General features: G+C 43.0%; 2 protein-coding genes across 2 annotated transcripts in view; one reads left to right on the top strand and one right to left on the bottom strand.

The window, feature by feature from the left end:
• The window catches only part of LOC133527288 (protein arginine N-methyltransferase 5), a 27,259-nt gene extending 15,731 nt beyond the window's left edge, over positions 1 to 11,528 (bottom strand). Inside the window, exons 1-4 of the mRNA XM_061864263.1 lie at positions 6,819 to 11,528; positions 4,369 to 4,506; positions 3,815 to 3,955; positions 1,468 to 1,647 (exon numbers count right to left, since the gene is read on the bottom strand). Coding sequence (XP_061720247.1) covers positions 1,468 to 1,647; positions 3,815 to 3,955; positions 4,369 to 4,506; positions 6,819 to 7,222 — 863 coding nt within the window. The 5' untranslated portion in view covers positions 7,223 to 11,528. The remainder of the gene's footprint in view (positions 1 to 1,467; positions 1,648 to 3,814; positions 3,956 to 4,368; positions 4,507 to 6,818) is intronic.
• Positions 11,522 to 13,381, top strand: LOC133527284 (uncharacterized). The gene is made up of 2 exons (XM_061864255.1): positions 11,522 to 12,767; positions 12,952 to 13,381. The coding sequence occupies exons 1-2, from the start codon at positions 11,886 to 11,888 to the stop codon at positions 12,955 to 12,957; spliced, it is 888 nt and encodes a 295-aa protein (XP_061720239.1). The 5' UTR covers positions 11,522 to 11,885; the 3' UTR covers positions 12,958 to 13,381.

Here is a 13,381-nt window from a genome sequence, read left to right as displayed (position 1 = left end):
CCACCACCTGCGCCTCCAGCTCCACCAGCCGCAGCAGCGCCGCCTGGTGCGCCCGCGACAGGACTGGGTAGCTGCGGGGCTGACGTACCCCCTGGCGTAGTCCAGCATGGGGTCCCGGTGGGGCTGTGGGCGGCGCGCCCACAGCCGCGCCACGTACTGGCGGTAGTGCTCCACGCTGGCGCGCCGCGCGCCGCGCACCACCACCTGCGCCTCCAGCTCCACCAGCCGCAGCAGCGCCGCCTGGTGCGCCCGCGACAGGACTGGGTAGCTGCGGGGCTGACGTACCCCCTGGCGTAGTCCAGCATGGGGTCCCGGTGGGGCTGTGGGCGGCGCGCCCACAGCCGCGCCACGTACTGGCGGTAGTGCTCCACGCTGGCGCGCCGCGCGCCGCGCACCACCACCTGCGCCTCCAGCTCCACCAGCCGCAGCAGCGCCGCCTGGTGCGCCCGCGACAGGACTGGGTAGCTGCGGGGCTGACGTACCCCCTGGCGTAGTCCAGCATGGGGTCCCGGTGGGGCTGTGGGCGGCGCGCCCACAGCCGCGCCACGTACTGGCGGTAGTGCTCCACGCTGGCGCGCCGCGCGCCGCGCACCACCACCTGCGCCTCCAGCTCCACCAGCCGCAGCAGCGCCGCCTGGTGCGCCCGCGACAGGACTGGGTAGCTGCGGGGCTGACGTACCCCCTGGCGTAGTCCAGCATGGGGTCCCGGTGGGGCTGTGGGCGGCGCGCCCACAGCCGCGCCACGTACTGGCGGTAGTGCTCCACGCTGGCGCGCCGCGCGCCGCGCACCACCACCTGCGCCTCCAGCTCCACCAGCCGCAGCAGCGCCGCCTGGTGCGCCCGCGACAGGACTGGGTAGCTGCGGGGCTGACGTACCCCCTGGCGTAGTCCAGCATGGGGTCCCGGTGGGGCTGTGGGCGGCGCGCCCACAGCCGCGCCACGTACTGGCGGTAGTGCTCCACGCTGGCGCGCCGCGCGCCGCGCACCACCACCTGCGCCTCCAGCTCCACCAGCCGCAGCAGCGCCGCCTGGTGCGCCCGCGACAGGACTGGGTAGCTGCGGGGCTGACGTACCCCCTGGCGTAGTCCAGCATGGGGTCCCGGTGGGGCTGTGGGCGGCGCGCCCACAGCCGCGCCACGTACTGGCGGTAGTGCTCCACGCTGGCGCGCCGCGCGCCGCGCACCACCACCTGCGCCTCCAGCTCCACCAGCCGCAGCAGCGCCGCCTGGTGCGCCCGCGACAGGACTGGGTAGCTGCGGGGCTGACGTACCCCCTGGCGTAGTCCAGCATGGGGTCCCGGTGGGGCTGTGGGCGGCGCGCCCACAGCCGCGCCACGTACTGGCGGTAGTGCTCCACGCTGGCGCGCCGCGCGCCGCGCACCACCACCTGCGCCTCCAGCTCCACCAGCCGCAGCAGCGCCGCCTGGTGCGCCCGCGACAGGACTGGGTAGCTGCGGGGCTGACGTACCCCCTGGCGTAGTCCAGCATGGGGTCCCGGTGGGGCTGTGGGCGGCGCGCCCACAGCCGCGCCACGTACTGGCGGTAGTGCTCCACGCTGGCGCGCCGCGCGCCGCGCACCACCACCTGCGCCTCCAGCTCCACCAGCCGCAGCAGCGCCGCCTGGTGCGCCCGCGACAGGACTGGGTAGCTGCGGGACTGACTCAATCAATCGGGTGGTCTCATGAAGACACATGCCCTAACTTGCTGGGTTCTTAAGAGCAATTCCTAACTGAGCAACTTTTCAAATCTCGATTCTTTGAAGCTATGTGTCTGTCGCACTGCGCTAGGCGGGAGTGCGTGAGTGCGATAAGGACAACTGCAGCTCGGACTAAAATTCCCATAAAAAATTTAAAAATCGAGGTTTCGCTCTCGACTGTTTCCTCCTCCAAAACGCAACCAATCATTATGAAATTTTGGATACTGCAAGAGGAAGAAATAATCTATGCCGCTATGTTTTGATTTATTGAATATTTGTTGTCATATTTGTATACTGAGCCTTTTTTGTCGTCAATTCAATTGAGCCGTTTTTGAGATTTTCAAAGCGCTGTAAGTTTCTTCTTTTTTTTAATTTTTTTTTTAATACTACGTCGGTGGCAAACAAACATACGGCCCGCCTGATGGTAAGCAGTATCCGTAGCCTATGTACGCCTGCAACTCCAAAGGAGTTACATGCGCGTTGCCGACCCTAACTCCCTCCCGCCCCTCGTTGAGCTCTATCGTTCAAAATAAAATAATCCAAAAAAGCAAAACATAGCAGCACAGATATTGATGATATTGGTCTTATTTCAAAAAATCATTGCTCTAGATTAAAAATCCAGAGAGGAAACAGTCGAGAGCGTTTGTATGGAAAAATCGCAACTAGGAATTCCTCATAAGAACCATAGAATATGTTGAGCGAGGAAAAGATGTGAAGTGATTCTATTGGTTTTAAAAAAACACATCCTCCACTACGCTACGCGGCCTAAGCATAATAAGCCGGATTCACACAGAGCGAGCAGGCAATTTCCTCACGCACAAACCGGCCGAGGCAGCGCGTGCGTTTTTCTCGCCTGAGCGCGCCGCATGTCTACATTGGCCGGTTTACGTGCTCACTCGCTCGTTCTGTGTGGACCCGCCTATAGAGATTACATTCGGACTTAAGTAATTCTGAACAGAATTTGCAATTGAACTCAGCTTGGACCTCTTAGCAAATATTCTACCCTATTTCCTTTTCCTAATATCGAAATCACTAAATATAACAAATGGGTTTCGGCCGAAACTAGAACCAAAACCCACCCTTCGGTATCGGCAAAAAAACATGTTTCGATCGGACACTTATTTAAATGCTATTAACCCCCGCCTCCCGCCCCCAAAATTAAGAGTTCCCTGTCATAAATTATGACTCATATTGTATCAATGAAGTAAATATTTTTATTTTTTAAGCTTATTGCGAGGTTTACAGCTCACAGATGTACTAGTATACAGGGTGATTTATGAATCAGGGCGACTTATAACTCGTGGATGTCGTGATAAGTGTTTTTACATAGAGTAATTTTTAGTATACATCAGTATAAGTACATACATATTGACGACCGGTCTGGCCTAGTGGGTAGTGACCCTGCCTATGGAGCCGATGGTACCGAGTTCAAATCCCGGTAAGACCATTTATTTGTGTTATGAGCATGGGTATTTGTTCCTGAGTCATGGGTGTTTTCTATGTATATAAGTATGTATTTAACTATATAAATATGTATATCGTCGCCTAGTACCCATAATACAAGCTTTGCTTAGTTTTAGGCTAGGTTGATCTGTGTAAGATTGTCCACAAATATTTATTTATTTAAATAATAAATAAATAAATATTATAGGACATTATTACACAAATTGACTAAGTCCCACAGTAAGCTCAATAAGGCTTGTGTTGAGGGTACTTAGACAACGATATATATAATATATAAATATTTATAAATACTTAAATACATAGAAAACACCCATGACTCAGGAACAAATATCCATGCTCATCACATCATTATTTATACAGAATGTTTATTTAGTCACCTGCTATAATTTACATGCTGAATATATAGGCCATACTAAGCAACTTTTACAATGGGACCAACCCAGAAATTTACTCACCCATTGAAAATGTCAAGGTCAGACACAGACAGCCAAAATGTAAGAAGCAGCCATTTTTTTTTCGCGATTTCGGCCCCTTCAATTATTACAGGTGACTAAATAAACATCCTGTATAGTATACATTTTTTTACTACAAAGAATTACGCATTCTTTCCCCATCACAAATCTACTAATTAATTAACTTTACATACTCAACTTACCCTTTCTTATTGCTATGGAAGATAGCAGTGGGAAGTATAACCGCCTTCACAGGTTCTCCGAGCCACCTTTTCATTATTTCCTCAGATGGCAGGTCGGCAGAAAGCTCCAGGACTACACCTACACGCTTGTCCCATTGTAATCTGTAATACATGCATGTATTGTAAATATAATAACTTAGTTTATGGGTCCAAGTACAGTCGCCATCAGATATATCGGAGTGGCCAAGGTGTTCACAAATATCTGAACACGCACCCCAACGCCTTGACAATAGAGATGTGTTCAGATATTTGTGAACACCTTGGCTGCTCCGATAGTTGCAAGCGCGTTAGGATCGCGTCTGTATCGCTTCAAACGCGCGTCAGCACGCGTCGACGATGCGCCTGCATCAATGTAGGTGTGCAAAGGACTATAAGCTGCGTCTGACTTGCGTTCGAATCGCGTTTGTATGAATACAAATGCGCGTCCACGGCGCGTCAAAAAAACGCGGTGTGCCTTCTGTCGGTCGGCAGCAGAAAGATTTTACATACATTGTTTTCGTAAAATACAAACATACCGTTCATGAAACTTGGACCACCACAGCCACGGCTCGTTCCAGGCCTCCTCATCTTCATCCAAGCCTTGGACCACACTGTCCCGTAAGGCGCGGCTGCACTGCATGGGCACTTGAGCCCATATTAATGTGGTGTGATGGCTGGAATACAAATATTATTTTATTCTACAGAAAAGAAGAAAAACAAGAATTAAAAACCATTTTTAAATAGTTTAAGAACATTGACTTATATATTACTTCGTAAAGATGGGCACTAAGAATGGTGCCAGTTCAGCGGTGTCATTTTGGGTGTCACACAATCATGCAATCTAACACAACTAGTTGCAACCAATCGTGCATGTGTTGTGAACTCATCAACCAATCATTATATAGCATCATAGCATTCCACCCAAGCACACCAAACGAGAATGCGAAATTATATGAATGGGCCTTTACGTTTGAAATCATTGTTTAAAAATAGTATTTGGTTAAAAACAATGAGGTTTCAGTAAATACACTACCATCTTTGTTCTCTTACAAGTTTAAATTTTAATTAATTCTAATAATATTGAGTGTGCTGCCACGATCCAACAATTTCGATAGGCGGCACACGCGTTTTCCTCCCCCGAGTGCGCCATCTCGTTTTGTGCGTGAGGAAATTGCCTCGTGCATATGCTCACACTGTGCGGACCCACCTAATGGTTAAGGTGGGTCATATAGAATAAAAAGAATACTAATGTGTTTCTTATTATCCTGAGGATCTTATTAATTTATTCTTGATATTGTCTATCTAAGTATCTATGATATGATCAGTGAGAGTTTCTAACTGGTAACTTTAGCACATAACTATAAGAAACATTATTGTTATCATAGATTTATAACTAACCTAGATGCCTAGTCTGTACATCCCTAGTGAAGCCATTTCGAGTATGACATTATGTCGCCCTCGTGTCATCGTATCCGAACGGCCCTCGCAGTACTCAAGGTCGAGTTGGTTTGTGTACACCTCCCGGTTATAAATTAAAAAATACAAGAAAGATGGTTGTTTGTGCGGTGAATTGGTGTCACAACACATCAGTGTATAAAAACAAACCGCCTGATATAACATTTCATGCGTAAGTATCCAGTTTAATGTGATATTTTTACGTAATTGTAAATACAAAAATCCAAATTTTCGTCAGCCGCCATTACTTATAAATGTTGCCAGGTTATATGAATCTTTTTTCCTCCAAATGAGGCATGACGATTACATTGATAAAATAAATATGCTTAGTTTAAGTTCCTTGTATGACTATAGAAAATATTCTTTTTTAGTTTTTCATTCTTTTATTTCAAATTATGTTTTGTCTTTTATAAAATTACAGTTTAAATTCATATTTTTATTTTGTGTGATATTCGTTTTAGATTTCCGACTGATCCGCTTCTGTCTGCGAGATGGACGGAAAAAATTAGATTAAATAGGAACGATGCAATATGGAAACCGACTAAACATAGTCGAATATGCTCTCGCCATTTTGATGAGCAAGTAAAGTAAATTTTATTTGTGGAACACAGGTGTTACAGTTAAGGTCTGTAAAAACGAAACGCAACTGTCACTGTCGCACTTATATGGAAGACTGATAGAGAGACACAAAGCGTTTCGTTGTTCGAAGCAATAGCGATTGCCACCTTGGCTAGGCCTGCAGGTACAATTACTAGTACTGACCATAAATAGTTATTTGTTTTACAAGTGGAAAAGTTGTTGTTTAACCGCTCGTGCTAATATTGCTACTCGAGCTAAATAAAGATCCAAAATGTCGAAAAATGGAATCTTGAGCGTTGCGAGGGTTTCAAGTTACGAGAGTTAAACAAATTTTGCCCCAAGTGAAACACAAAACTTTTCACCACACCAACCCGAAGAAAATATTAGTCAAATAAAATCAAACCAAATCAAATCCAAATGATCGTCATTAAATATTTATCATTTAAAATCATTATTCCAAAGTCAATTCTACCAGCTTATTATCTGTGCACATTTGTAAAATAAAAAAATAAACGTTTTTTTATTTAAACATTATTTCACAAAGTACAGAAATGCAAAGTCCTTAAAAGAAACCTTGAAAGTTTTTGCTACAAATTTAATACCTACATACACACTCCCAAATGATCGATAGCCAAGTATAAGGATGTGGTTAAAATCCATCTATTTTACGGGGAATAAATGAACTCTGGCAACCCGTTTTTGTATATATGTGTGTGTCGCTGAGCGTAAGACACGAGCGTCGCACGCACACATCGATCGAGTTTCGGCTTCACTTTTGGCAGATTAGCCTTATGAGGACTAACTGTCTATGTGTGATAGGTCAGTGATTGTTATATTAGAAAATAGGTATTATAAAGAGGAACAGACTTGGAAGCAGATCTAGCGTTAAAAATGGACTCACCCTAGAAGCCTAACCATAATTTTAATAAAATACTAAATAAACTTTCCTTACCTGTTTTCCAAATAACCGAGTAAGTTCCTGGCCAAATTGTGGCTATTCTCGCCATGCACCGTAACCAGAAGTGCCGGCAGCCCCAGACCTTTGGAGTAAGACAGCTCCTCGTTCATACAGTCTTCATGCCTCTGTCGCACTACGTCGTTCGGGCTATCTACGTTTAAATACGGAGACAGCCTTCCCACTATCCTACTCGTCCAATCTTGCGGTGAAAGAATCATATCCGACCGCGTGAATCCACCTACTCTTGTCCCATCGACTATATGATGTCTCCGAAACCTAGGATGCACAACCGGCGTTACGATAAAAGAATAGTTTGCGTGAAATGCTTCAGTTAAACTTCCCTGCAAATCCGGTGCCACTAAGTACTCCAGACCGCACGAAACCTCTTGTTGCGACATGGTTAAACTTTAAATAAGTCTTAATTACAGTTCAAATGTAATTTTCCTTTAAAAACACGCACGCGAGGAGAAAATAACCAAACACATCAAAACACCTTCCGCCGTCTATAGTTTTTTTTTTTACGGATGGTTGAGTGACAGCGGTTATAAAGTTGCCACTAGTAAAAATGTATTCGGCCCTTTTTTGTTTATTATTTGGTTTTAACACATTTACTGCCAGGAACCCACCTGGTGGGCGCTCATGAACTTTGTTCAGATGCCGGACAACCCGCTGGGCGGGTTGTTTTGTACGCAGCTACAGACCACCGATTTCTGGGGTAGGGCGCCGTTTTTTGTCTGGCAGTGAATGTGTTAAAATGGATCACTTGAAAATTATACTTTTATAGTCTGTCAAGTTGCTGTCAAGCCATTTCCGTCACAGAAAAAAAGCGGCGAATTTAAAAAATTTAGGCGCGAAAGGTAGGTAATTGTCCCATACAAAATTTGAATTTCGCGCCTTGTTCTACTGACAAAGTTGTTTGATCGACTATATTTTCCATTTCTCATCATCGTTCTTCTCCTAGTGAGAGTAGTGAGTATTGTATTCTTTGTTTCTCATGCTCTAAAAGTGGGTAGTTTTTGTTCTAAAAAGTGAGTAGAAAAGAATACGTTTCTGCTCTAGAGCACTGCACTTTCTAAGTACGTTTTTTTCTTTATTTTACGGTAAGCAATTAAAACATTGATGTTAAATGGATTTGTTGTACAATTTCCATTCTGAAAATTGACACCCCTTTCCAGAAACAACGATATGTTTATTTAAATTATTACTATTAATAATTAAAAGATTGATTCTTTAAAAGGGTTAGAGTTTGTGCAGTTAGGGCAGAGTTAGGGCTTGTAGAGTTAGAAGCAAAGAATACAATCTGGGCTATGGAGGGTAGAGGTAAGGAGAACAATTTATGTGTACGAAAAGTGTCCATCAAAAAACCTTAAGTAGGGGCGTTACAATACATTGCGAACAAATTTTTGACTTTGATAAACATTTTCAAATCACACGACAGCGCACTTCAGTCCGCCAATAATGTGTAAGTTCATGTCATGTCCTTGTGCTACCCTAGCGCCACCGGAGAGATTGTGAACTATTATTTACAGCTGCCAGCTGGACACTTTTGCACATAGAGGTAAAATAAGTATAGAGATGAAATGGTAGAGCCGGCAGATGACTGAACGAGATGCTCTTATGGAACTTTCAGTAGGAGTAGCAGAGAGCTTTTTATTCCCTACTGTAAATTTTAGTACGGCTTATGGTGGGCAAGAAATAACCCGACCGAATTACGTAGGTTGCTTTTGGTATGTTGTCAGGAATATTAAAACGTATTTTTAATTTGCGTACTGCGTATGTTCTGTCCCTTACGCACGCGTGTAGCACTTTTAGTAGATCCTCCCATCTAAGTGTTGCAACATTTCTCCCATAAGAGATTGTTCTCCTTACCTCTAACCTCCATAGTCTGGGCTATCAAAATCGCTGCCAAATTATGTTGGTCTGACTTCAATATATTATCAGATATTCTTATACATCTAAAGCTATATATCCGGGTAAAATAAAACAATTCGTAATCATAAAATTATTGTATTTCTACAAAACATGATATGCTGCATCTATTGTTAGATGAAAAAATATAACATTTACATAGCTCTGTTTTAAATTTTATTTATTAGATAGATTAGTATACATCTGAATGAACCCTTAACTAACAAGCATTTAGTTAAAGGCATTGTCATGTTCTCACCATAAGTCGTTAATAGATCTTTAACGCTATTTAAGATATTTGTTACTCATATACTAATAATAAAATAACAAAACTGGAGATGATATTAAAAAAAAACAATAAAATCCAAATAGCCACACAGAGCGAGCATACGCGCGAGGCGCGCACGTTTTCCTCGGCCGAAGCGGTGCGCGCTACGCGTATGCTCGCTGTGTGGACCCGCCTAATGACACAAACAATAAAATTCGAAAACATTACAGGGAACACACCTGTACCCCTAGTGTAAATAAATTCGATTTTGAAACGTGACGTACGCGTTTGCGTTTAGTCTCATTTTGTATGGGTTTTTGAACAGCGCGCCAAGCGGGACGTTTTGGAAAGTCAAAAATCTCATACAAAATGACACTTAACGCAAACGCGTACGTCACGTTTCGCTGTCGAAAATATTTACACTAGGGGTACTGTTGAGGTTTACTATTTTTAAAATGCACGCCCCTCCAAAACACCTTCAGAGTTCACTCTCACATCAGTTTACTTAATAAGTTGTATGGGAGGTTTGAAAAAACATATAATTAATAAGTTTGTAACTTGCTTAAAACTTATTAAGCTTACTCGTTAATCTAATACAAATAACTTTATCCAAACTCGCTTATAACGTATGATATATGGGTTTTTATCTCTGTATGGAGTCGTGAGCACTCTCCACTTACTTATTTTCTATGCCTATTAGTTATTTGTTTTACAAGGGGGCAAAGTTGTTCAACCGATCGTGCTAATATTGACACTCGAGCATGCGAAAGATTCCAAAATTGAACCACGAGCGTAGCGAGTGGTTCGAAAAGTGGAATCTTGAGCGTTGCGAGGGTTGAACAAACTTTGCCTCCGAGTGAAACACAAAATTTATCAGCACACCAACGCGAGGAAAATACTAACTATGAAATACCAAAAAAAAATCAAATCAAATCCAAATGAACGTAATAAAAAAAAATCATTAAAAATCATCATTGAACAATCAAGAGGGCCTTCCGGTTGGTGTGGTGAAAAATTATTATTGGTAGTTTTTAACATTCACTCTCATTGGCGTAACGCACACAAATAGTAAAAGCGCCGTTGTATTTAGCGTAGCACGCGGATTTCGTGCATTTTAAAAATGGTTTACCTCTATTATACTTAAATGTACTTATTCTAGATCACTCGCCTATATTATCTATTCTAAGAATAAGACTAGAAGATCAATATTATGTTTCACATTTTCGAACCAGGCAAACAAGGACGGGTATATCGAAGCTCGTTGATTCTAATATCGATTTAAACTCTAACAATACGTGACAACATCAAGATTATTACCCTGATATTCGAACAAGATAATATAAAATTCTAAATAAGTAACAACTATTATGCAGAGTGTTTAAATGTACTGAAATGAAGCATATACTTTTCAACATGCCAACACACTTCGGAATATTTGTCGAAATATTCTTGTTGCATCTCTTTTCTTCATATCGCAAAGAAAAGTAACGAAGCCGTATTTGTGCCGGGGCCCTACCGCGAAAACTGAAAATCGCAGATTGCGGGATCTTACTCTTTTACTCTCACTAAGATGTAATTAGAGTGACAGAGAAAACTACCCGCAATTGACGAACTTCGATTTTTGCTGTTATAGCTCAGATACCATAGCGAATTGTTGCCATACGTCAGGATTTCCCCTGATGTTAGGATTTATGGGGAATTGACCGTCCAGAAAATGTCAGAAAATGACGTCCGGACTTTATTCAGGATATCCCATTTTTCTATATGGCAACCCTAATCCCAGTATAATGACCCACATAAATATAGTCTGGCAAAGAGTACAAGCGTAAGACAAAGACAGTACGACTCTCTCTGTCTATGTTTGAAATGAGACAGTCCTGGGCCAAACTATATACACACAATTTCGTACTTTATTTCTAGGTAACAAGGTTCTAAATTGTATAGATGTTTCATCTGTGGTTATTCAATAACAAGACTCGATAAAATTTATTCTGAATAACAATAGCCGTTAACAGTTATATTGTTTACATTATTTGCCGCGCTTGAGGTAGAATGTTGAACAAAAAACCTCAACATGATAATCATAACTTTGTCACAATAATACAACTATAAAATTACAAGAGTTTAATAATTAATATACATAATTAATTTGTTGTGATAAGATTCTATAGTTACTATTTTATGACTTCTCAGTACCGTAAAACTAGCAAATTTTGCAAGCATTTTTCGAAAAAAAAAGTGTAATGTATTTTTTCTTATCATCATTGTGTTCATACTTAGTCAGGTCATAAGTTCTATCAAAAAGGTTATGACTGATAAAAAAGCTATAGGTTAAGATCCCTTATTATTCATATATATGGGTTGAAAGCTTATTTATTGCTGAATTACTTACATTATAATCAGAGCCCGTACATTTCATGCCGTTGACAGAAAAATAACGTCACGCTACATAGAGTGTGATTCCAATTAGTATTTTCGTAATAATTAATCATTTGTCAACCTCTTTAGGTAACTGATATATATATATATATGTAGGATCTCAATTGTAACAATCATTATTCCTGAACGCAATTAGTAGCGTGCGACCAGGAGAGGGAGTGTAAAGAGAGAGAGGGGAGATGGGAGCTATGGCGGATTGTGAACTGTTGCTAAATGGTGAAAAAAATAAAGAAAAGTGTTATTAGTTAAAGTTGGTTTAATTTTGGACTCCATCCTACAAATCTCGTCCGGGATTACTCGAATGAAGTGTGATTAAAAGTGAAATTACGACGACGACGATTAACGAAGAAGACGAAATAACCTCAAAGACGCGTGGCCCGGCGCGAGCGGCGGCGGAGCCGGTAACGAAGCCCACAACAGGAAGACGATCACGAGCAAGATTTAAGATGACCGACGAGGAGACGACAAAACCCATGAGCGCATTCTTCATGACCGAAGCTGTTCCAAAATTTAGCGGCGAGGACCTGACCTACAGTTCGACGAAATGGACACAAGACATCGAGGACAATGCAGAGATATTTAGCTGGACTGCACAACAGAAGTTGATTATTGCACGAAAATCTCTGACGGGTACGGCGGAGCTGTGGTTGAAAACCGAAAAAGCCTTTAAATCTTATGATGATCTCAAAGCGGCACTAGTGAAAGAGTTTCCAGATAGCATCAACTCAAAAGAAATGCACGAAACCATGAGTACGCGGAGAAAGAAGCCAAGCGAAACCTGTTATCAGTATATGCTAATAATGAAAGAACTTGGAAAAAGGGCTAAGTTTCCCGACTATGTGTCCATACAGTATATCATTGATGGTATTCCAGATAGCCAAGTCAACAAAATGTGTTTATACGGAGTGACTACGTATACGGCTTTAAAAGACAAGCTGGCTATTTATGAAGCTATGAAACTAAGGATGAAACCTCGTCAAGAGTCTCGGAGTGAAGGTTTGCGCACTGAAAATACAAAAAATAATCAACAGAGATGCTTCAAGTGTGGTGAGCCGGGACATTTGGCTAGTGGTTGTTCGAGTGGCATTAAGTGCTTTCGGTGTAATTCCTATGGACATATTGGCGTTGATTGCAAGGCCAGCATCAGCGGAAGTAAAGATGGCGGCCTAGCGACAGCATCGACTCCGCGCAATGTTGGCAATACAGGCGGAAACGCACGCGTTCGGCGATCGATGTTTGCCGAAACGCAGTTCACAGAGGGCGCCGTACGTGAAAACGAATGTAAATGCCGCGCGGAACAAAACGCTCAATGGAATGAAACGTCACAGGTCAGTTCAATGATATTATTTGACAGTGACAGTTATCAGTCTGCGAGACCCAATGTTTTTAGTGTGAATGACGACGGTTCGCTTAATAAATCCACGAAAATGATTACGATTGCTAATATTGAAGTGAAGTGTTTAATAGATACGGGCAGTGACCTTAACTTGGTTTCGTTTGATTTGTTTACAGACTTGAACAATTTGCACGTGAAGATTCAGTGTTGTGAACGTGAGGAGACGACGTTGACGGGATTAGGTGGTAAGGTGCATGCAATCGGTAAGTTTAAATACAATTTAGTAATGGATGGTCATCATTATGAGTTTATTTTTTTTGTTGTACCTACGGGTACCATGCCTTATGCAGTTATTTTGGGTCAGCCTTTTATCGCCAACACAGTGATTATAATTGATGGAGGTGCAATTGCAGTGAGGCCACGGACAGGTGATATCATAGACTGGTGGTGCTTATTTTCGACAAATGATTCTGAGAGTCCTTTGGTCCAGGAACTGAGAGCATCATACCAACCAAATAAAATAAAAGATGCCCCTATTAAACTGAGAATAGTGTTAAAAGATGATATCCCAGTGGTGCAACGACCGCGGAGATTAGCTCTGAAAGA

Source organism: Cydia pomonella, chromosome 17 (assembly GCF_033807575.1).
Source record: "Cydia pomonella isolate Wapato2018A chromosome 17, ilCydPomo1, whole genome shotgun sequence".
NCBI lineage: Eukaryota > Metazoa > Arthropoda > Insecta > Lepidoptera > Tortricidae > Cydia > Cydia pomonella.
Note: the sequence above shows the minus strand (reverse complement) of the source record. Positions and strands in the feature narration are given on the sequence as shown.